The 24,635-nt window shown below is 35.6% G+C and overlaps 1 protein-coding gene across 6 annotated transcripts in view; it reads right to left on the reverse strand.

Annotated features, from left to right (window-relative positions):
• Window positions 1-1,050: 1,050 nt before the first annotated feature.
• The window catches only part of EPRS1 (glutamyl-prolyl-tRNA synthetase 1), a 41,831-nt gene continuing 18,246 nt past the window's right edge, over window positions 1,051-24,635 (reverse strand). Inside the window, exons 13-35 of one of the 6 annotated variants that reach the window (XM_049833687.1) lie at window positions 24,520-24,540; window positions 22,328-22,438; window positions 20,562-20,698; window positions 19,627-19,834; window positions 19,073-19,185; window positions 18,349-18,466; window positions 17,880-18,251; window positions 16,777-17,007; window positions 15,825-16,076; window positions 14,789-15,019; window positions 14,198-14,463; window positions 12,944-12,995; window positions 11,880-12,089; window positions 11,666-11,738; window positions 10,813-10,892; window positions 10,393-10,494; window positions 8,992-9,147; window positions 8,675-8,872; window positions 8,140-8,313; window positions 5,744-5,904; window positions 4,663-4,741; window positions 1,693-1,757; window positions 1,051-1,420 (exon numbers count right to left, since the gene is read on the reverse strand). In XM_049833687.1, coding sequence (XP_049689644.1) covers window positions 1,270-1,420; window positions 1,693-1,757; window positions 4,663-4,741; window positions 5,744-5,904; window positions 8,140-8,313; window positions 8,675-8,872; window positions 8,992-9,147; window positions 10,393-10,494; window positions 10,813-10,892; window positions 11,666-11,738; window positions 11,880-12,089; window positions 12,944-12,995; window positions 14,198-14,463; window positions 14,789-15,019; window positions 15,825-16,076; window positions 16,777-17,007; window positions 17,880-18,251; window positions 18,349-18,466; window positions 19,073-19,185; window positions 19,627-19,834; window positions 20,562-20,698; window positions 22,328-22,438; window positions 24,520-24,540 — 3,561 coding nt within the window. In that variant the 3' untranslated portion in view covers window positions 1,051-1,269. The remainder of the gene's footprint in view (window positions 1,421-1,692; window positions 1,758-4,662; window positions 4,742-5,743; window positions 5,905-8,139; window positions 8,314-8,674; window positions 8,873-8,991; window positions 9,148-10,392; window positions 10,495-10,812; window positions 10,893-11,665; window positions 11,739-11,879; window positions 12,090-12,943; window positions 12,996-14,197; window positions 14,464-14,788; window positions 15,020-15,824; window positions 16,077-16,776; window positions 17,008-17,879; window positions 18,252-18,348; window positions 18,467-19,072; window positions 19,186-19,626; window positions 19,835-20,561; window positions 20,699-22,327; window positions 22,439-24,519; window positions 24,541-24,635) is intronic. The other 5 variants (XM_049833688.1, XM_049833689.1, XM_049833690.1 and 2 more) reach the window with 5 other exon arrangements.

Below are 24,635 nucleotides of genomic sequence, written 5' to 3' on the forward strand. Positions count from 1 at the left end.
AAATTTAATATTCAAAATTTTGACTAGGAAGGCTGACCACAGGAATCTGCAAAAGCAAACATTTTGCATGCTTTCAAAAAGCAAAGAAGTGTGAAGTTCTGGGAATAGCACTGTAAGTCTCCTGTGTACTTAAAAGACTTTTAGACTATTGATGCTACATAAAAACAGGGTTTTAGAAACAGGCAGCTATGTAGTATTGTCCCAGGAAGAGTTTGGGGAGGATCTCACTGGTCCAACTTTTTAATTGCTAAGTTTTGACTCAACTCTTTTCAGGGACAGAAAAGACAGCCTTCAAACATACGAGAGAAAAAAGTAACAAATTAAGCATATGTCATCCACAAGTTATTTTGTGCCAGGGCTATTTTATTTTTTTTTTGAAAGTCAATCCTATGCTCAGAGTGGAAGTAATTTTATTTTTAAAATAATTCTGCAAATCTGCAATATCCAGCTTTCTCTGCTAAAGCAACACATAGTAAGTGCAGGAAAAGCAAAAGAGTTTTATGAAACATGTTATAGATATAACCACAGCCTAAAATCTTTAGCGTTGAAAATACCTCTCTTCAGATTGCTTTTGCATTACTCATTGCAGTATCACTGAGAAAGCTATAAATGCCAGTTTAAAAGATAAGAGAAACAGGGCTTTGCAAAATATCTGCAAGAAATGGCATTCACCTGCATCTTGCTAACAACGTGGCATTTAATCTAAGATAGCCTTTCAAACTTGTTTTACAATGGGGTGAAAATATCTCCTGAAAGCCTGGCTCCAGAAGGATTTTTCAAAAAGGGTAGCATTCACCACACCTACAAGTTAGCAGCAAGTCTGTACTGAAAACTGAAAAATTTGAAGGCAAAATTAAAAGCAGATGTTTTACCTATAAAGTTTATGACGGCACACTAAACTATACTGTAGAGTGTTTATGACATTCTCTCCAATCTTTCAGGCATTTTCTCAATGTAGAAGAAAAAATATGCACCAAAACAGAAAAAAGGCATGAGCAGAGGATACCTATCCTCCCCATTGAGCAACACAGAAAAAAAACCCAAAGCATATTAGAGCTCACGATACATGTTTATTATTAGAGATGTTTACAGAAAAGTCTGTGAATTACTGCTAGCCTAGGACTGACAACTGGGGGGGGTTCTATGGTTTATGGCTTTGTTTTTTGAATCATTTAAAAAGTCGCAAAACTGATTAAGTTTGGGGGCTATTTCAGTCTTATTAAAAAAAGTTCATCCACAGATAAAGGAGAAGGTGCTTTCACTAGTAATTTAGTAACTACGACCAAATAGGGTGTAAAACTTGGCAGGGTTCTTGCCGCAGACACATCTTGTCCCACACTGTAGTTCACGGAGAGGCTGAAAAGGTATGCAGAGGCTTTTTGCTCCCATGGAGGGGGCGCCAGGCTCAAGATCTTGATCCCTGAAATAAAAGCATACGCATAAATAAATACTCTTATTTAAAAATAAAGGTGCAATAAAGTGCATTATACATAAAGTCTCAAAAGCACACAAATTAGTCTGAAAGTTTCAGAACTAAGGGAGTAAACATATTGAACTATGCAGGACAGCAACAGTCAAGGGTGAGGACTGTACATCAGTGTTATACCCAGAGGCATCTTACATTCCTGTTTTATATTCAAACCATTTTGATTTTGATCTTGGTAGACACTCTCCAGTTCAGTTATGTTTTACCTGGCAGTGGTCTTCTTGATCCAATCCTCACACTCAATTTCCCCACAAAAAGGGATTTGTACAATCTGAAGGGGACAAGAGGGGGAGAGGAGAGAAAAAAAAACAAAACAAAAACCAGTTATACATCTAAAAAAACTATCCTTGTCTCTGGAGGATTCCTAAATCTTAAGATCTCATATACACTCAAAGTGGGAAAAGTTCCAATTGCTACAATTAAATTTTAATAGCTCTTTCTCATCAGAGAAATAGATAAGCACAGTCATCCCTCCATAGTGCAGCATGGAAAAACCTACACAAACGCAAAGCAGCATTTAAATCAAGTCAGGGTGGTGGTTTGTTTTTTTTTTTAATCCAATATATCTTCCATCTGTGTAAAGTATAAATACTGTTTTCTCCTGAAATACTCTGTTTTTCAGTAAAAGTTTAAAACTTTCAAACTGCAGAACAAATGCTTGCTTACATACTGCAAGACAGTGCTTTCCTAATGAAGTTTTGATTTTAATTCCATTACTATGAATTTTCTTATTTTCTAAACAAGACAAGGACATACATATTTTAAGAAAACAGAATCACCTACAGCACATTTTTCTTGGGGGCGGGGGGAAGTGGTGCGTATTTTCCTCCTGTTTCCTTCAGTTAGCTTAACTGAAGAAAATTGAGAAAGTAAAGTTGAAATGATTATCTCATACATTCTTCTCAGTACCACTCTTAGCTATTGTAGCAATATATAGTTTTATATTGCTACAAGTTTTATATTCCATTTGACTTATTTTTTTAGTTTTTAATGGACTTTCACAGTGAAAATTCTGTTTACTACTAAAAAGTAGTAGAGACCCCCTAACACACATTTGAACACTCATGTAATGCTAATAGCTGAGGGCAACAACAGCTGCTAAATTCAGCCTTCACAGTCATTTTAATTCTATCCAAACTGTGAATAAGGTTTGCTCATCTGTATCTTTCTTTTGTCAAATGTGCATTCATAGTGCAAAATTCTCAGTTTGCCTTGAACTGGAAGATACCTTTATTAGACTTCACTTTATAGCTTCACTTTCTTGCAATTGAAAAAAGGAACTATTACCACTCTATTATACTGTTTTTACATTAATCTTTTGTTAGTTAAATGAAACTTTCTTTAAATACCTGTGCCATTATTCTTAGAGTTTCAACTAAACTTTGCATGCAACTTAAAAGAACACGGAAGCAAGTCTGCATTTTTAAAGAGCTAATAGTCTACACTGCAATTATAGTAAGGGGAAAACAGCAACAGGAATTAAGCAGGAGTACTTCAGCTTACAAATTTTCTTCTTAAACAGTAGTCAGTGCTACCATACTGTAATATCAAGAAATTACAGAATACATATGCTATAAAATTTTTTCCATACAACATATATAGGTAGAGAGTGAAACAAGTCATAAAATGACATACATCATTTTTTTTTCAATTCAGATACACCAATTATAACAATTTTATATTAACTAAGTACCAAACTGATGCAAGTATCCAACTTGGAATGTAAAAATATTTGTTCACATTTCCAAGTTTAAATACATTATAAACTAGATTATATTAGAGTTCTAAACATAATACAAATAGTTTAATTATCTTGGGTCTCTCTAGAATCTAGCTATACACAACAGTGAGTGTTGGACATTGAAGACCAGGTGGTTTACCCTCTCCATAGGCAGAGGGTATCATCTGGAACCTCTGCAGTAGGAAGAGAAGAAAGGGAGTTCTATAGTATTTCATCAAAATTAAAAGATAATAATTTACGTGCATGTACAAATACAGAATTAGCTTCACATTCCATTCCTGCTCTTGGAATGAGCTTGACTACTGCATCTCTTAAGATTTTTTTAAGAGCTTATGTCTTCCTAAACTGTTTCTTTGTCTTGAAGACAGTCGAGCATAGTTTCAGAGTGCTTGTTTAATTCAGAAGTGAAAGATACATGATGGCACATCTTGAAATCTCTTGAAACTATTTTTGAAGTTAACAAAAGTAGTATGAATTCTTGGCACCTGTGCATTTTCCATCAGAAATTTTGAAATTTTCAGAGTAGATCTAATTGGTACAGACCCCCCTCCCCATCTCACTTTATAAAATACATAGCCTTAATGATTGATCCTGGGGATCCTACTGCTTGAACACATTAATCTAAATACATGAACAATTTCACAAACTGAGGCTTGTGACAGAATTTCAGGGTTAAGAACTTCTCTCAGTGGATCTCTGAAAAAGCAGCAACAGCTCAATTCTCTACCGAAGACTTAATCTCTCATCTAAAATTCAAATACTTGGCCAAAACTTTGAATTTTTCACAGATCTCTGGATCAGTAGAGTTCAGTCAACCACATTCTGGGTTATTCTTACTACCAACCCAAGGAGGCTTCTGACTTGCAGCAATTCTCAATGAACCCAATGGCTTCTACTCAGGTCATAAAGGTAAAACTTCTTTGACGTAAGCAGCATGTACTTTAAACTCTTACTTGGACCCTATTACAAGATTTGACAAGGTTTTTTGCTGTTTGCATTAGAATAATAACAGTAAGTTTATCTTAATCTGAATAAAATGCTCACATTAATCTCTCTGAGAAGCGTTTTGTGATAAAAATGTAACACTTTAAATGGAAATTACCAAACTGCAGCATTGTAAGTCACTTCTTCAAGACACCCTGTGACCTCTGGCATAGGACTAAATTTTGAATGGTGGTAGCCTAAAACACCGCATTTAGTAAATACGGTATTTTAGCAAAAGAAGAAAGCAATGTGTACCACAAATTTTGGGAAAGCTAATTTATTTTTGTGCAGCCCTACAGGAGAGGTTTCATCTGCTCGTGAGGGGAGAGTTCCATGAAAACCACAACAGTATTTATATATAAGCTTTGAAATTTCTAGCCCCTGATTATTTGTAAGGGACAGAAAGTGTGTGAAGGCACTTACCGGGACAGAATGAAGTAAATTTCCTTACCTTTCCTGAATCAAGCTCTTTTTGAAAGTCCTCCATAGTATTGGCCACCACCATATGACTTTTTAGGTCCTCAGAAGCTCTAAGAAAATAGAAAAAAAAATTTGGTCAGGACAGATTTATGCACATAACCTCACTGGCCAAATGAACTAAGTTTTCAGAGTCAGTCAAAACAAAAAGTTACAAGAGAAGCTATATATTCATTCAAATCTTCCTAATCAGGTAAATCTTCCTAATCAGGTTATGTCTTTCTACCAGTTCTGCCCTCAGATAAAATTTTGATTAATTGCTGATGGGATGTTCTCCAGGTTGTTGCACATTTCACCATGTTAATTCACACTGTTGTGCATGTCAGTTCAACACTGACCACCTGTAGATAGAAACAGGTAAGTACTATAGATGTAGATTTTCCTTTTTTAATTATGTTCTAAATCTAAATAGCAAAATGCTTTTTAACTATGTAAAAATATTCAGCTTGTAAGCAACTTTGATCACCACAGAAGAAAGTAGGAAACTCATCTGCCATGGTGCTGGATCAGCACCCTGTTCTTTCTCAGTGTACTTACAAACAACAATTTGCAATGACAGACATGCAAGGGATTTTGGCATAAATGCAAATAACAATTCCAAAAGCATTTGACTGCTTATAAGAAAACAGTCCTATGAAAGTCAACAGGATATAGGGTCTTAAAATACACTTCTGAACATAGAACTTCAACTACTGAAATTTCTTGGACAACTTTCTATCTTTCAAAATTCCCTACCAAAAGCATCTTTCAGGAATGAATCCTGTGCATTATTATCCCATGAACTATTTATGGTGTGTTTGTTTATTAATACTTCACACGAATTCATGGAAGTATTTTTTAAAATAAGTTCACAACCTTTAAAATTCTGTTTCATGAGCACAATAGGAAACTTCTATCACTGTATGTGAACAAGTTTCAGAGGCAGAAATGTCACAAACAGAAAGATGGGCCTAACCTGTCTTTCTCCACAGATGGACCAATAATGTAAGAAATTCTTCTGACAGGTAAAGGGCATCTGTGATTAACACAACCATTTACTGTACCTCTCAATTTACCTGTTGTAAAGGTTAGCATGGATCTCCTCCAAAATCTGCTTCAGTCGGTCTTCTGCTTCATGTTCAGAAAAGGTCAGCTTCTGTCCTGTGTCTCTTCTAACAGCTACAAACTGTTGGCTCTTCATGTCTCGTGGTCCCACTTCAACCCTGACTGGAACACCCTTCATTGAAAAAAGTTAGAAGTTGTGATAAAGTAGTCATTCTCAGAAGAGCTAGTTTTCTCTCTCCCTTTTTTTCCCCTGAAGCCCAGTCTTAATATGCAATCCCTTTACAGATTTAAGTTTCTTTGAAAATAAATCAGCATATATTCCACTGCTTTTATGCATTTTTGTCTTTCCCATCCACACTCTCTTCATTTGTGCATTATACCTTGCTCCAACCTTGATTCACTAGCTTGAAGACTGCATCTGTGCCAACATGCAAGTAGTACTAAGACAGTTGAAACACAACTGAAACTACACTATGACAGTTATCCCCGATAGTGCAAATCAGATTTTTAAAGTATGAATGATTCAATAGTCATTTTAACGTTCTAGTTCATTCAGTAACACCTTTTAATTGTTTTTACAGAACACCTTGAACTGTATGAACAGCAGATAGCAAAAGTTCTGTTAAATATAGTCCTAATATCAACATTATTTGCATAGAATATTTGACTATAAACAGATAGTTCCTTTATTTATGTAAAGCTTTTATGCTTCATAAATTTTGGTGAGAAGAACCATGTAATTTATCATCTCCCATATACCATCAGACAAAGTTTCCATTTTACTAGTCAGTTAAGAGTTTGCTGAGTCTAATTTATTTTCTCTACATCCTGCTAACATGTGTCCCAAGTTGTACACATTCTTTCACAGGAAATGAAGAGAGTAAGTGCCAACGTATTTTGGTGAGTGGTTTTGTTGGTTTGTTGTTTTTTTTTCCTCAAGGTAAATCTAATCAGTAAGCTAAAAAGCTAAAACCTAAAAACATTCTAAAGTGTTCAACAAATGAACAGGACAATCGGTGACATTTACACAAGCTTTCCACGCATTTTGTGCTCTGTAATCTCTTGAAGTTCACAGCTTCCAAATGACTCCCTATATGCCCCCCCCTTTATGCTAAAAAGATGAATAATTTAGTAAAATCTGTCTGAAGGGTGAAATATCTACTCCTACTGCAAAGCTACATAAAAAGCTATTCAAAACTGTTATTAACAAGCAATTTAAACTGAACATTCTAGTTTATGACACACAAAAAAGCTGTCTCCATGATTAAAACTCAGCAGAAAGTATCTAGTATTTCTAATTGTAATACTACTTTCCAGTGAAAGAAGGATGCCTAATGGTCATGTAGGAAGACTTCCTAAGAAAAAGCAATGGAACTAATACCAAACGTTATAAAACAAGTACCAATGATTTGGTTCTTTTTGGACGTAATATCAGAAATCTGCTAAGCTGAAAAGTACATAAGGCAAAATACTTTCCAGTTCATTCTTGTATTTCTTACTCTACTACCATTGTATTTTTTTTACCCTATGAAATTCCTTATCAGTACTCAGTAAAATGAGTGCACTTTGCCTGCAATCGGCCTGAAGATGCAGTTTATGTATTAAGCTGGACACATTAGTAGAATTTATAAAAAACATCAAGTTTGCCCTATGCTGTGCCTCCTTGATAAACCTAATTTTATTAAAAAAGTCTCCCAACATGGATTCATGGTATTGGAGCTTCATTTAAAAAAAATAAAAGGTTACACAGAAGGAAGAGAACTTGGACACAATGGGAACTTTCAACAACTCAGGGAACTTCTATCATCTTACACTGAAAATTAACGTCTTGAAACTAATTTCAAATTCAGAACAAAAATATGATCCCATAACATCACTCAATACATTATTAAATTTCTAATTACCATTGTTTCATTCTGCTCATTACTTTTGTTTTACAAAAGCCTCTTATATTTGATGAAGCAGAACTGTTCCTCTCAACTACTATGTGAGGGGAACATGTTCATTTTGAAACAAAAAAAATTGTTCCTTTTTTTGTTTACATTGTACAGGTTTATCTTCTGTTCCACTGTGTGCAAAGAAGGCACTGTTGTGACCCTGGAGACACTTAAGTGTTAGTACAAATTTTTAAACATGCATATAATCTGTACTATTAATTTCATTTTCTAGGTATATAAAGTGGAGACCTGGAAGTTCAAAAATCACCAATGACAGGCAAATCCTAGCAAACAGAGCAAGTCTCAGAAAACATCTTTTCTTCATTTATTAATGAAAGTGATCACTGATTATCAGGCAGCAATTCTTCATTTAAAAAAAATATTTGCCTTCAAATACAAGGCACACATAACATGCCTCATACATACCCCCCACAGATAAGCTTCAAAATACCTCCTGGAAAGAAATGTACCTTAAGTTCCCAGTGGTTGAACTTCCAGCCAGGTGAATAGTTGTCTCTTAAATCAGCCCGTACACGGATATTAACACTAAGCAGCCTATTACGATATTCATTACATTTCTTCAATAAAGCCTCTTTGTCATCTTCAGAAAGGGAATTTGTGATACCACAGGGAATAATTACAACCTGCAATATAACATGACATGTACTTCACATTATAAAAAAATTAGCTCCTAGTTATTATAAATACTTAAAACCAATATTGTGGCCCTATATCCCAGCAATTTCTTTCAAGTTCACAGAAGTAAAGAATACATTTTCCTTTTCATCTAAATGATACAGTCAAAATTATTTTAAATGGATGGACTATTAAAGGGAGCTTGCCTACCAGAAGTACCCTAATGATTTGTAATAACTTTATACACCAAATTCTGTAATTAGACAGCTCCTATCCTATGTTAAGTCTTCCAGGTGCCTGATATGAAATGCTCATGAATTCCAAGACAGGAAAGGAAACAAAATGGTAGTTTAAGGCATTTTTACATACCTGAACACAGGCTACTCGAGGTGGGAGCACCAGTCCCATGTTATCTCCATGAATCATTGTCATTACACCAATAGTTCGAGTTGTAATGCCCCATGAATTCTGATAAGCAAACTGTTTTTCTCCTGGTTTCTTGGGATCTTCAAATACAATTTCAAACATCTTTGAGAAATTCTGCCCTAGATGATGTGACGTTGCTCCCTGAAATAGTTGCACACAGAAAATTTCACTCAATAGAAAGTTAAGTCTATCAAGCATCAGTTTAAAGCTTTCATCTTACTGTATTTACTGAAAAAAATATTCTTCTAATAGAGAAATACCTGGATAGCTCTTCCACTGGCAGATATAAATGCCTCTACAGTGGTTGTATAATCACCCCCAGCGAACTTCTCCTTCTCTGTCTTCCTCCCTTTCACAACAGGTATTGCTAGGAGATCTTCATACACTTGAGCATAGAGATCAAGTATCTGTATCACCTATGATGAACATACTGTTTTAAGAATTATGTAGTATTTTGCCATTTGCTAAATCATGAAATATTTTTATATGCCAGAGTCTAAAATCTTAAAAATTTAACACTTAATCAAGACTTTTTAAAAAATAAGATTTCTTCCATTACTTTAAATTTTGGGTGTTATTTTCTATGGATCAAATAGCAGCAACTATAAACTATGACAGAAAACAAGAAGAGTCAGTGCAGAAATGTCAGTTCAATGGTTATATTGACTTCTAGTTTTCACCTAGAGGTCTGAACATCTGCTAAGTAAATAAACATATGCCATGATACTCAATGAAACATCTGTCTTTGGCAAAGGAAGTGTTAAAGCAGTCAATATGTGAACGCATTGTTTAGATTTTTAAGGAAAACAGATTTTTAAGGAAAGCATTCTTTATATAATCACACTCTTCAAATTCTCCATATTGTTTGAAGAGACTAAAGCCTCAGACATGGGTTACATCTGAGAAAAAAAATGGGTTCTAATACACTTGATATTTTTCATGAGAGATCCCAAAGAAAAGGAGACAGATTTCTACACGGTCTTAGTGTGGCAGATACACCTGCCCTGACATGAAACTCTTTGACCGAAGGAAAAAACCAAACAACCAAAACCAAACCCCAAACTAGAAGTCGCAGTTTGGGGGTTGAGCCACCCAGCCTGCGTGGTGACTGTGGTCATGTACACATTTTGGCCAGTGATGACCATAACGTACACGCTTTGGTCGAAAGGCAAGACCCCCAGCCAATGAAACACTTCAGTTGAAAGAAACTTCTTGACTGTTGACCATATATGACCACAGATCAGATTCAACTAGGGTATGAATGCCTCGACAGAGGGTAAATTGAGTCAGTCCTCCTCGGAGCAGCAGGTTTGCAGTCAGGGACTCTCCCTTGGGTTGGGATGCCGCCTAAGGAAACTCCTCAAGGTTGAGAGCCCTAATCTTTTAGGTGAGTGATATGTGTGTTTTCGGTCATCATCTTTAAAACTTAATAATTCTTAAGTCAGTTGTGCAGTATTAATTTCCCCTTACATCACTGAACCTGTGGTTTACTAATGTTGTTGGAGTTCTAAATGATTTTGGTTAAAGAATAAATTTCATTGAGTTTAACACCTGTTTAATTTGATTGTGTGAGTCTCTGTGACACCTACTAAAAAGATTTGTGTCACTATGGAGTAAGGTAACTTTCTGAAAGCAAAAGCAACAGCACAATTGCTTTTTACCTCCTCTGCTGCTTCTTCATATGTTGCAAATGCTGTGTGACCCTCTTGCCAAAGGAACTCACGAGTGCGAAGGAAAGGCTGGGGATGTTTGAACTCCCAACGCTGGAGGGGGGAAATGAAAAAATTGAACACCAAGATTAACACTAAAGTGTCAAATTATTGTTAAAAATAATGTTTATAAATAAGTATTAGAAAATTCTGAATAAAGATAAGAAATCAACTATTCACAGAATTCTACTTAAACTGACAAAGCATGTTTTATTAAAAACAGTAAGAAAAACAAATCACATAAACCACATTCACACTTTTGCCATGAAATGTGTGCTGTGATCAGTATCATCATGCCATGTCCACATAGAATAGTTGTCTTACACTGCACTTATGATACAACAGTTACTCAGAAATTGCGTACAGACGTACCACAACATTGCACCACTGATTAAGCTTGATAGGAAGATCCCTGTGTGACTGCACCCACTTTGCATAGGCAGGATACATGACTGTAAAAAGAAAGCAGCTTTGGGTCTCTGCACAATACAGCCAGTTTATGCCAGTTTTCTTTTTGCTACATATAAGCTTAACATTCTCTGCTGTGAGAACTATGCTTTTATGTTTAATTCTCTTTAAAACACTTTTTTTGTCTTAACACATATTTTCACTGAAAGGAATACTTTCACTTCATCCTGTGTCTCTGCAAAATAGCTTGCTTGCTGCTGGTCAAACTACAATCCAAAGCCTAATATGTAATGACATTATGTTTGCATGTAAATACAGCTAGGTTCACAAATAGAAATTTCACTGGCCTCGAGATTTCAAGATACTATACCATATCTGATTCAATTAAAAACTCAGCCAGCCTTAGGTCTTAAAAATGTTTGTTTAAATTACTCAGATGAAATTTTAGTAAAAGCCAGTTTCACAGCTATAGCCAAAGTACATACAAAACTGAAGTGAATTATGAGGTGAAGATATTTTCTTATAAACAATATAAAACAAACAACCAAACATGTTTTTGAGTCAAAGCAAGTCAGTCTTCAGGACATTCATGGAAAAATACCTACAGTGTACATTTCCTAGAAAAGTCCATTCAAGGGAACATATAGTGCTGTGACACTTGCTATAAGCAGCAGTGAATTTAAGAAATTTTCATAAGGAGTTATAGAAAACATTCTAAAAAATGGGTTTCCACATTTCAAAAGGGACTCTTGTCTTTCAGCTACACTATACCTGTAACTGTTTTCTTTACAGCCAAATTGCATGCAAAGAAGTCTACCTGTTTCACTTGTGGGACGTACAGCAATTGGTTCAGCCAGATCTGTTTTCCCAGATCTTGTGACCCAAGCAACCTAAAGGAAGGAAAAAAAAAAAAAGGGAAAAAAAAACTTTACAAATCACAAGTTTGAAAAACCCCCTACTTTCATAATCGGCTGCAGACTAAGTTGTTGGGTTTTCTTGTACTCAGATTAAAACAAAGTTTTGAAGCATACCTCAGGAGCAAAGTCAGCAATATGAGTCTTCTCTTTCTCTAGGGCAGCCTGGGACACAAACATGGGGAAGTAACAGTTTTCCACTCCAAGTTTTTTGATCTCTGCATCGAAGAAGTTCTTGATAGCTTCCCAAATGGCATAAGCCCAAGGACGAAGAACATAACAGCCACTCACATCATAGTATTCAATCATCTCTGATTTTGTGATCACCTTTCAAAAGATTATTTAGATACTGAAGTTTCAATTTCATATACAAACAACATTCAGTAATTCAAGTGTGTGGCATGCAATTCAAGAAAAGTCTCCCATTTAAAAGTCTTTGTGTTCAAAAAGTTAGCAAAGATATGCTTTGTGATTGCTTTTGTTACCTATAATTAGAGAAAGTTAAGCAGGAACATTAAGTTTAATAATAGATCTGAATAAAGTAAACACTTAACTAAAATTGATTTTCATGAATCCAAGGAGACAGTAGCTAGCTTCCAAGAACCAACAAACTGCACTTTTGTAAGAAATGTCTCTAGCTCATGTCAGAAGAGATTTTTATTCCTTAGGGTATAGGCAAAAGTTATACTAGCGAGAGGAAATGTACACCACTGATATCTATTTACAAGATTTCATAAGTAGGCTAGTCTAAACTAATCATCTTGACTCTGGCTGTTTTGAACCTCGTAAGCCAGCAAACTCATTCAGTATCAAAAAATACTAACTTTGGTTACACATCATCTTGAGGTGGAATAAAACTTCCAAGCCTATGAAATTCCTATCACTTCACTGAAGTTTTGCACTCTTAATGAAAGAGGAATTCATACATGAATTAAGAAAATCATATATATACACACACACATATATATATAATGGGAGCTGAAATTTATTCAGCTCTTCAATCCAGGCACTTCTATTAAAGACCATGATAGCAATGTAAGAAATTGAAAAGAGCAAGTACTTTGCTTTGTATTTAAAAAAAACAACAAACAAACAGAAATACAAGATAAGATATAAATCCAAATCAGATCTTGATTTATAAGAATGAAATAATTCTTTAATTCAAACTAATGTGCACTTACCTGAGAGAACCAGTCTGCAAGATTTTCTTCTTTTTTAGCTTCCAGACCCAGCCTATGGTATTAGAAAAGAACCAGATTTGTGCTGTATAGCATTTAGCATGCAACAGAATTTTTTAATTTTACTTCATAAAGTTAACTTTTCCCAAATTTTTTTCTGACAGTTCAGTACATATTGGCTAGTAGGAATTGCTAGTATTTCCTTACCTTGGCTATCAAGAGTGTTTCATAAAAACAGCTGTCTCTTTTCTACTGTTTGAACCCTTCTAATTCTCACCATGGTTGCATCAAAGAACCTTATAATGATGCATCAAAAAATGCAAGCACCTCCAGTAAGAACCTAAGATTAACTAGACCTATGTGTAAGCTGGTTTACTCTTTATTTTAAAAATTTCTTACCTAGCTTGGCTACAATTTCAGGAAACATAAGCAACTTGAATTCACCATTCATGTGAACGTCAGTCATACTGTTCAAGACAGAAAACTGACCCTACCATCAAAATAAAGATTACAGGTAAAAAACCTAAAAGATTCTAAAGAAGGCTAAACTCACCAGACTCAAACAATGCTAGACAAAAGTAAAGCTTTTATATCTCTATAAGCAGAGAAGTTTTAAGGGTGAAAAATCCATTTTTCTGGCATATTTTCTATACAAAATAACCACATCTCTGTCTTTAACATGTGATTTATGTATCTGAAACAGGAAATAAATAGTGCTGCATAATACATGCTGTGGAAAGACTTGTAAACTTTCAGGGTGGGAGCAGGAGAGGGGATGCACAGCAATGATCACTGGAGAGTTCCACCATCAACAGCAGCAGTGCCTTGCTCTGGGTTGGCCTGCATACTTCTCATGGTACTCGCAGTAAATATTTTGGAAACTCTGGTACAATGAAATAAGCATAAGGGTTTTTTTTCCTCCAGGGTTCATACTGAGCAAGATACAGCAGCACATTTGCAGAAGCAAATAACGAAGCATAGCAAGTTCTTAATAACAGTGACAGTAACAGAGTAGGCATGCTGCTTTATGCTTTCTACAGGCTAGGCAGAATTTTTCTCAGTAGGATGCTGAGGTACAGCTGACACTAAATAAACTTTGGTAACTTGCTTTTGCTTGATCCTAAATATGAAAATGAACACAGTTATTTTGCAAATGTCCATAATTTCAAGTGAAATGAGAAGCCTGTAAAACTCTAAATCTGAAAAGAGGTAAACAGTTGAGGTTTCTAGCAAATAGATTAAAGATCGCATCTTTACCTGGTTTGTTTTTTAGGGCCTTGACCCTCTCCTGATCCATTTGAGGAGAGCTCATTACCACTCTGTCCTTGCAAAGGTTCTTTTTTTGGCCCATCATTTTGCTTCTGTTGCTTACTCTGCTTTTCAGACTTATTCTCCTTCTCTTTCTTCTTCTTGTCTTTGTCATCAGTGCCACTAGCAGAAATTGGTTTATAGTCAACTCCTGCAACAGACTTATACTGGGCCTTCAACTGAAGAAGTTCCTTAACAGCTGCATCTATCTTTTCCTTGAAGAACAACAAAAAAGATAAATTCATACAGAAATCACAGGAATAAAATGGCCTTATCAAAAAAATAAAATGGATCTATGTATGAGATTGTGGACATCCACACAGCGTTGGGGGGAAAATCTGCAAAAGCCAATACTTAAATGCATTAACATTTTAAGGACCATATCTCACAGGAATAATTTTCAAAGTACATTTCACATCTCAGAATTCAAATGCTGCCTACTCTAAACATACATTTCTAATTCCCATAATCACACTGAATTTAAAATAGAATTTTAGATTTAAATATATATTGCATTTTTATATTACCGTATGCTTTTACCTTTTCTGCTTTTTCTGATTTCAATTTCCTAACTTCGTCTCCTTGAAGAGCTACTTTGCTAAACAGGGCTTTAGCTTCAGGTGTGTCTGGACCACTGGGTACTGTGTTTGATGCCTGAGGCAAAGCACCTTGGGATACTGCTGGATGTCCTGGCTTGTAGTCCTCCCCAGTCTTTTCCTTGTAGTCAGCTTTTAGAGAAAGAAGGAGTTTTACTGCTTCATCTATTTCATCCTATATGGAGGACAAATAGCAAGATGTATTGGTGAGAATTAAAGAGAGAACTGACAAGAAGCATTGATCTTCAAGCTAAGAAAATAGAATTTCCATCTAGCAATAAACAGTGCTTCATAATTATGAGACGACTCAAGTAATAGCTCTTCCCCAAGCAACAGGAATATGTTTGAGAGCTGTTACATTGTACCAGAATGTTCCCCTAGCCCACCTGGCCAGCTATAACCCATTAATAATTGCAGCAGAATCTACACTGAAAAATACAATAAACTGTTTTAGAAAAGTGCTTTTTTTTAAAAAAAAACAAACACACACCACAAACCAAAACAAAAAAACAACTCAACACCAAAATCAATTCTGCAAGGTAGAAATATAGGCAGAAAAAACCCAGCAGCTCCTGAAAACATATAGGTTTGTCTCATGTACTTTTCCACAACTATCACTGAATTTGTAAAGTTTTGAAAAGTTTTGCTATTGTTGCAGCACACTAGATACTTTTATCTTCACTTGTCCCAAATATAGCAAGAAAAAGTAAAATACATTTAAAACTTCTGCAGGGTTGACATCTGCCATCTTGTGCCTATTTATCTAGATGTGAGAGGCTGAATTTCTAATTTACATCTCACAGTCAAGACAGTATCCAGCATCAGAGTAGCCTTGTGTGGCATTATCAGACCAAACAAGTTTGATGGCTAAGCTATGACCCAGACATAAGGGAATTTGATCCTTACTTGGTAAAAGGTTTCCCCCCAGTGGCAAAACGTGGTAAGAATTACACTTGCTTACTCAATATTTACTATTATACCTTGGGAGCTTTCTCTGCTTTGAGTCTGCGCACCAGTTCCCCTTGTTCAGCTACATTATCATAAAGTGCTTTGCCGTCCACTAAGCTACAGGGTGCCAAGTTACTGCAGCATACAGAAGAAGATGGAAGTGTAGTAGAAGGTATACAAGGAGGAGCTGAAGGTGGATTTCCAGGCTTGTACTCTTGACCTGTCTTTTGTTTATATTCTGCTTTTAGATTTAAAAGCATTTTCACAGCCTCATCTATTTGCTCCTGAAGCAAGAAAGGAAAAACAGCAGTTGCAGATAAAGACAGAAATAAGAGATGCAACACAATAGCTAAGATAAGATAACCTTTACTAGAATGGCACTAACACAGGTGGTGTAATAAAACTTTTAGAGCTAACTTGTTAGTATAAGTTGTCATTACTGAGTTCTGTCATAAACATTTTAGCCAGAACACCTACAAGTTGCACATCAAAGGTACTGATGTACCGAATCATGTAGCATATGTAAGGGCTGATTTCTGTGCCATGAAAGCTTCCCATTTAGGCAGCTTAGTTCCCCGCAGTTACAGCAGTCCCTGACCTTGTACACTGGACAATGGCAGCAAATACTCTGACTCTGAATAAAGAATGGTTCCCCAACCATTATCAAATTACTAACAAATTTATTATTGCTATTCTAGCTTTCAAGTTACAGCCCTTTTTTCAAGTTACTGCCTATATTCTGCTTCACTTATCTTGTATCACTAAAAAAAGAACTTGTTCATTTATTTTCCAGGTTCTCCATGCACTGTCACAGAACTCATGAAGTCAGCCATATCATCAGATTAAGAGAATTTGGAAAAGCATTTCATAGGATTTGAAAGTACTTGCTTATATTTTGTTCCTCAAGATTCACAAAACCTGTATTTAGGTTTTAGTCTAAACTGAAAATATTGTTCCACTCAGAAGTATTCACTGCTAATACACCTTTGAAGCTTTCTCCGATTTAAGCTTGCGGACCACTTCGCCTTGTTCAGCTACTTTGTTGTATAGAGATTTGCTGTCTACTGGACATGGGGATGGAATAGTAGAAACAGGAGAAGACTGAGGAGGGACAAAGACCACAGGTGGGCTTCCGAGTTTGTACTCCTGGCCTGTCTGTTGTTTATATTCTGCCTTTAGGGATAAAAGGACTTCCACAGCAGCACCTATCTCATCCTGAAAGAGAAAGGAAGGGGTAGAAAGAGGAAGGAACAAAGATATAGAGACATAAGACTCTGAAGTGCACCTTAAATGCTTTCATGAAAAGACCTACAGTTTATGTGCACCTATTCCATTTTCTTAACTATTTAGTAGAGTTGTTCGGAGTTTTCTCTACTAGATTTCTACTTTAACAAAGTAACTCCTGTTAAGGGATACACAACCCTAAGTAAAATTGTGACAATAAGTTTAGATCTTCCCATTTATTTCGATTTTATGGTGCCACCAAGACACTACTATGAACAGTATTTAACCACCAGGCAAAGTGCATTATTTTTCATCTTTTCTTGCTCTGCATTATAAAGAATGGAAAAAACACAGCTACTAGTAGCTATGTTTTCTATGCTCAGTTCCAGACAGGAAGATGTCTCAAAACTATCTGTAGTATTTGGACCTTTACTTTCTTTTTTTCCTTTCTGGTTTTGGGGTTTTGTTTTGTTTCTGAGGTCTAAATAGCAACAAGTCAATCCTATGAAGTCACATAATTCAACCATATTTAGTTAAATAAATAAATAAATACTGCAGGACATTTTAACCCCAAGGACTAGATTTGGATACTTAAATCGACTCATGCTGTGGGGTGAATCCTGTCCATGTTTCAGAACAGCAGTCTAAGAAATATAGGAATTTACTTGCATCTTTATGAATATTAACACAAACTTTGTCATACATATCTAGCTATTGGAAAACACAAGTCGTGACAGAACAGAGCCCAGTCCAAATGACGAACACTATGAAAACACGGATCCATAAGCACCCATTTACCTCCAAAGACAGAGGACAATGGGCTATACAAACCCAAACAAAAAAAAATTAGTTTAATTAGCCACCTTAGGTGCTTTCTCAGCTTTCAGTTTTCGGACCACTTCTCCTTGCTCTGCTACTTTATCATACAGAGCTTTACTGTCCAGGGTACCAGAGGTCTCAAGCTTTGAAGACTGTTCAGTTACAGATACTGGAGGATTTCCAGGCTTATACTCCTGGCCTGTCTTCTCTTTGTATTCTGCTTTCAAGGCCAGCAACTGTTTCACAGCCTTATCAATATCTTCCTTTGCTGCCTTCTTAGCTTTCAAGTCACGAACTATATCACCCTGTGCAGACACCCTGTTGTAAATGACCAGGTGACCTTCAGATGCAATACAGGTTGGAGTAGAGGTATCACCAACAAGTGGAGCAGATTTTCCTTTTACAGCTGAACTAGCCTTAAAAAAAAAAGACAAATATTGGGCATGATAATCTTGTACAGAAATAGATGCACAGTAATACCTTTTATGGCACTTTTCTAAAACACAAGTTTACCTCTCTCTTTGCAGTTTCAGCTTTGGTCTTCTCTTTTGACCCAGACGTTGGCATTTCCTTAGTATGTCCATCAGGGATGTAAATCAAAATGCATGGGGCATCTTTACAGCTGTAAGGACTATAAAAGGTTTTATAGAAAACAAGGAAATAAAAGATACATATGAAATATTTATTGAAACAAATGTTCTACTCTTTCTACAAGATGCTCTTGCATAACTGCAAGTTTATCTTTGTACACAACTGTAGTTACCCAAATTTACATAACTGGGGATCTGCATTGATTCCTGTTACACACAAATTTTCTTTATGTTTTACTATTATGCTGCAATGCAGTGCAATTTAGATGTTTGGCAGCTTGCTAAAGAACTGTTACAATTAAATAGTATGTGCACACTCTAATTGGGCAAACACCTGTTTTATTCCATAACATTGTTCCTTAATGTATATACTTAGAATCACATGGAAACCATGACCTCTTTACTAAGTCCAAGTTAGCTGGGGTGTACCAAAAATGCCATGTACTTGGCTTAGACAGTTTGAAGGTAGGAATGTACAAGCTAAAAGCCATACCACTCCACAGAAATATTCCATAGAAAGGTCATGGTAAAGGGGAAAATATTTGCAGGCAACATTACTCTTGCCAATGCATGTGTGAAAACATTAGAACCTAGCAAGCTAAAGCAAATTCTGTGAAGTCTGCTTAGGCCATTTTTAGGTAGCTTACCTCACTGGCTCATAGGGCTGATCACAAATAAAGAATCCTCTCCTCTGAAGTTGTATGATGTCCCCTTTTTTTAACTCTCTAAGGCAAGGATCACCTAGCATCAGTTCTTCTTGCTGTAAGTATTAAAAGAAATCAGTCCAAATCTAACAGAGCACAAGAAACAGTAAGAAATACAGTAGAGCTGTAGGAGGACAGTGGTGATTTTCTGATTTTGAAAGTGTTTGAAATGTTAGTTAATTCCAGGGGCAGCAGAACAAGTACTAGCAAGAAGATGCCATATCATAAGAATGTATCGAGACAAAAATTCAAAGTGTTGGTCCAAGATGTGTAAAAGCCAGGTAATGCCTGAGAAAAAACATGAATCAACTTTTAATTCTGAAATTATGAGAGGTTAAATGGAAACATGGAAATTAAGCACACCAGCACATGATTTGCTTGTTTGACAAATGAGATCTTTAAATTAAAATAAGAGTAACTAGAAATAGTGATGGCAAGAAAAAACCCAAAACCAAACATAAGCTTTGTGGAATAAAGGGGACAAAAAGATAGTTTACCTTGCTATTTCGGTTGATATATTGCTTGAAATCTTCATCTTTACCTAGAACTGGCTTAGTGATCAGATGCTCATAATTAACACAGACAGTTGGGATGAGTGGTGCACGTGAAGTTTCTGCTAACCAAGTGATCTTAGTCGTTTTTTTGAAGTCTTTATTCTCTAAGTTCAACTTGGCATCGACAGACACAATTTTTCCACTTGAATTTCTACAGGAAAACAGAAATGGTAAGAGCAAAGCCTAAATGATTAGTTCTTATTTGATGCTACAGACCATCAATAGACTCACTGAAAAACAAGTATTCAGAGTTCATTTTTGAAGTGTGGGAGATGTAGGAAATGAAAGAGTGTATTCACTCCTGTTGAAGTTCTCCTTTAATTTTGATTTCTTAAATATCAAGAGACAGTAAAGAACATGGGGAAAAAATCTCTATGTATTTCTGTTCTGTATCCCAGCTTACCCCATTCTGCCACTGTCTCAACACAACCATTTCAAAGATACTATGATGACACTAATGGTCTCCTTCCCGACCTCAACAGTTCTACAACTGAAACTGTGATAGGTTTAGGTTTTTAGTACACAAAAGCGGTATTCGTCACAGGGTGAAAGTTGTTAAAATTCCAGATGTTTTTTTTTTGTCTGAAAAAGCTGTTTCACAGTAGAAATATTACTGTAGAAACATGAAGAACACTAGAGGAGAGGGACATGCAGTATCATGACTGCCTGGTGATTTCTGACCTGAATCTACAGTAAAATATTCTCTATGCTAAAATGCAGTTTTGCATATTTCAAAGTAGTTATCTATATATAGAATCACAGAATGGACATATATGGACAACTATTAATATTTTACTGTTACAAGCTATCTATTAAAAGAAAAATCAACAAAAAGCTGAAAAGCAAAAATTAATTTAATCTACCAGTAAACAGGTTACCTGTTTAATTTGGTGATGATAATATTGCCCCAATTTATGAAAGTAACCACCTCTCCCTCTGTCAGGGTCTCTGCATCTGCGCCCTCAATCAGGACTCTGGAGCCATACCACACAGGTTTCAACCCAACATCGGCATTCTGTGAATAATGATTTTAATATCAAAGGAGAGATTGTTATATAAGCTGACTAACATTAATGCAGTGCCAAAACACTGCTTTATTTACAGTAGAAGATAGATGAGGATAGAAGGCAGACAATAACAGTAACGCAAAGCTGTAATATTCTTCTGTAACACTCTCAGGTTTCTCCTTCACAAGTGTTGCATGCATTCATATGACAGTACACTCAAAAACCCCTATCTTCTATCAAATACTAGCTCCAACACAACTGATAGCATATCCCGTTTCCTTTAGGTCCATACATCTTTAATATCTTACAGCTAAAAACTAAGTAAGTTTTTCTCAAGTTTCTGTTTTGTTATGCAAATTCCCTTCAAAAATAATTTCATCACTCTCATTTTTGCTTTTTTATATAGTTAATATGAAACAAATATGAAGCTTCTCTCAGCTGCATAGATTTTTAAAGATAGAATTGGAAGTATGTCACTTATAACACTAAAAATACTCAGCTTTAAAGCACCTCAACAATGGAGATAAACTTTTTCTTTTTTTTTAAAGACAGACAGCTGAGAGTTCAGACTTTTTCAACCGATCAGGAGTTTGAAATTTGTTTCTTCTGATGAGTACTTATTTCATTATATACTGGAGGCAGCATTTTTAATATCAGTGTTTTAATATGTTGACTGGCATCTGACCACACTTCAAACTTTTTGACTCTTAAAAGAGTCATGATTCTCACTTGCATCTGCTCAAAACCTGTTTCCTTGTTTATCTGCCATGGGGAAGAGGGCAAACTAGATGTCCACCTCTCTGTTACAAGAAATGGCTACAGGAACACTCAGAGCAACAAAATAAAAACAAGTAAATCAAGCAGAACCTCAACAACAGTCACTTGTTTCTCAGGATAAGTGTGACATCTAGGGGATGCTTTCAGTTAATTTTAAGTACAGCTTGAGATACCACGTTCAAAGGAAAGCATCTTTCCTAATTGTAGTGCCAAAAGAGAACTGTATCAGTAATATACTCCCCTTCTTAAGGGATATTATTCTGTTTACTGGATACTAAGATTATCAAATTAGCAAGTTCTTAAATTCTGATAATAAATACTTGCTATCCAAACTTAAAAGTCATATTAAAAAATTCAGAGATTGGTAGAATTAACAGGTTAACACATCACTTCTCTACATCTACATAAGTCTAATTTTATAGATTTTTAAAAAATCTCCTGCATTTCTCACTCTTATGGATAAGCAGTATCTACTGTATTATACCCATAAAGCTTGAATAAAATTTTATATTTAAACTTCTCTGTGAAAGCTAGTATGAAACAATAATAAAAACAGTCTGAGCATCACTCCATACTTGTAATATTTTGCCTTTTCTCAAAATTCCCGGGAAGGCCTTTCAAGGCACTGTCTATATGCACTCTACATTATTTACAAAAGCAGTTTCCTACATCCTCTTAACAAACACATTCAGTAGTTGCCCAGTTCTTGACAATTCTCTGAAAAAAAGTACACCTTGATTTTATCTCATGCTGTCTGAGCAAGTTAAAAGCAGGACTCTCCTTGCTGACTGTGCCAAGCCAAGGTACTTCCAACCTTACTGATCTGCAATACAAGAATATTAAGAGAGTAAAGCAAGAACCTTTGGATGTTTAGCCACTTCTTTCATCTCCTCTTGAGCTTCAGGAATATTTACTGGGACCACTGCATCTTTCAGTAAAGCAGTGTACCGAGGTGCTACTGGGTCTATAACCTAGAGAAAACAAATGAGGTGGATCATGAATATATGACATTGACAGAGAAATAAGATGTTGTATAAAATAACAACCACCAAAAAGGAGTATTAACTGGTATTCTTTATGTTACTGCATTTTTCTATGTTTGCTTTAATGTTGCTTTAATCCAAAGCTATAGAAGAGAAAAGTGAGAAAACAGTGGTAATACTTAACAATTTTCCATCTTTACTGAAATACTTTGTGTAAAAACTATGGATTTGGTACTACTGACACCAGAAGTAACTAAAATTTTGAGCTAATGCCTCATAGAGAAGATAGCAAAATGTACTTTGATACAGTTTTACTATGCACATAGGCAATTACATCTGGACCACCTTCCTTCTAGGTAGCTGAATTTAGAGCGATAATTTATCAGTGCAGTTCGTTCTTTTTCCAGCAGCACAAGACCTGATCCCTTACTCATTTTCCAGGTCAGTACTCCAGCAGAATCAGGGACAGACCTGGCTATAGAAGAAGCATCAATTAAGTCTGCAATTTTAATACAGACGCATTAGATACTATAATAAGGCAACACCATAACATTGACTTCATCAGGATTTCTACAACATGAGTGGCAAGAAAAAGATACCACTAAAATGTATTCTGTATTTTTATTGTCCATTTTCAAACTCAACTGATGCAGTTTTTCACAGCATTTTTCACACCTGAAATACTGGTTTGTCAAACTGTTCAGAGGCACTTAAAAACACAATTCAAGTAAAAGAGTTGTCTAGGTCCAAAAGTATATCAGAGATCTACCAGTTTAACTGGAAACTAACACAAAGGAAAACACCTGCTTTATATTAATATAAAGTGACTTTTTTTCTCCTTATTTTATTCCTGCTCAAGTGAAAAACTACATGGTAATTTTAGAAAGAAATATTTAGCATCTAATTACTTGACATTAGCAAATAAGGTGATATTATGATATACTTTTAAGAAGTGACACATTTGTAAGTCCATAGTCCCTGAAGTCAGACTCCTAAATGCTGGACACACACTTAAAAAAGGACTTGTGTCTGTATCTCAGAATACAGGTGTATTATGTGATTTAATATCATAATTTTGATAACTAAATGACTGAATTTTACAACGTTATTACAAGGCTTTTTATTTTACTCATTAAAACTCACAATCATTCCTCAGTTGACAGGTGTTAAAAAGTCAGCAGTACAATTACAGGTTAACCTGTAAAATAAGAGCTCTCACACTGATGAAGTCTTTGAGCTCAGAACTACCTGCATGCAGCCAATATTTTTTGCTCATATTTCAGATTGCAAACTATCTGCACAGATACATGTAAATAAAATTGGCTAATAAATATGGTACTGTCCAAGGAGTTGAGTCAGAGGTCTATGAAACTCAGTTTAAAAGCCAATTAAAAAAATGAGCCCTGATAGCCCATTGTGGATTTTTCCCCCAAATCCAATTCTTAGTCATAAATATTTTTATGCAGCAACAGAAAGAACCAATTCATAAACCTTTGTGTATGTAGCAGACCAAATGCAAAATACATGAAGAAATACAAGACACATGCCAGACAAGCAAAAACTACTTCAATGAACAGATCTGGGTACCATCTAAGCAAAACCAAGCAGGAATCCCAATGCAAAATAACAGGTGTTTCCACAATCACACAAAATATGCAATCAGCATTATAACAATTCGCCTTATTATAGTGTCCAAGCATCCGCTGCCAAAAAGCGACTAACCATGTCAAGATGCAATATTCCTTAATTGACATTCAGTCAGAAACATCAGCAGTGCTGGCTTTATCTACATAGGCAGTATACGCAGCGCGTTAGTCCTTTTGCCACAGAAAGGAAAAGCGGCCAACATGAACCAAATTGAATAAGATTTGTGCTTATGTTAACAAATAAGCCAAACCAGAAATGGGCAGCCTTTTAAAACTAGGAATAATGCATTTTCAGTGGGTTTGTAGAGCTCCTGTTATATAAGCAAATGTGACTGTGCTATGAAGCTGCAAAATGATAGCTTATGCTATGTATGCTTACAGCACTGTAAGCTATATGCTAAGGTAAAAAGCATTAAGTAATACCTTCTTACAGATAGCTCGCAGCTTGAAAGCAGAAAAATGAAATGCAGTTTTCATATCAGATTTACAGCAAATATCATTATCTTTCCCCGTACTAAGTAAGGCAAGTAAGTACTGGT

The sequence above is a fragment of the Accipiter gentilis genome, chromosome 30 (assembly GCF_929443795.1).
Source record: "Accipiter gentilis chromosome 30, bAccGen1.1, whole genome shotgun sequence".
In the NCBI taxonomy this organism is placed as follows: Eukaryota; Metazoa; Chordata; class Aves; order Accipitriformes; family Accipitridae; genus Astur; species Astur gentilis.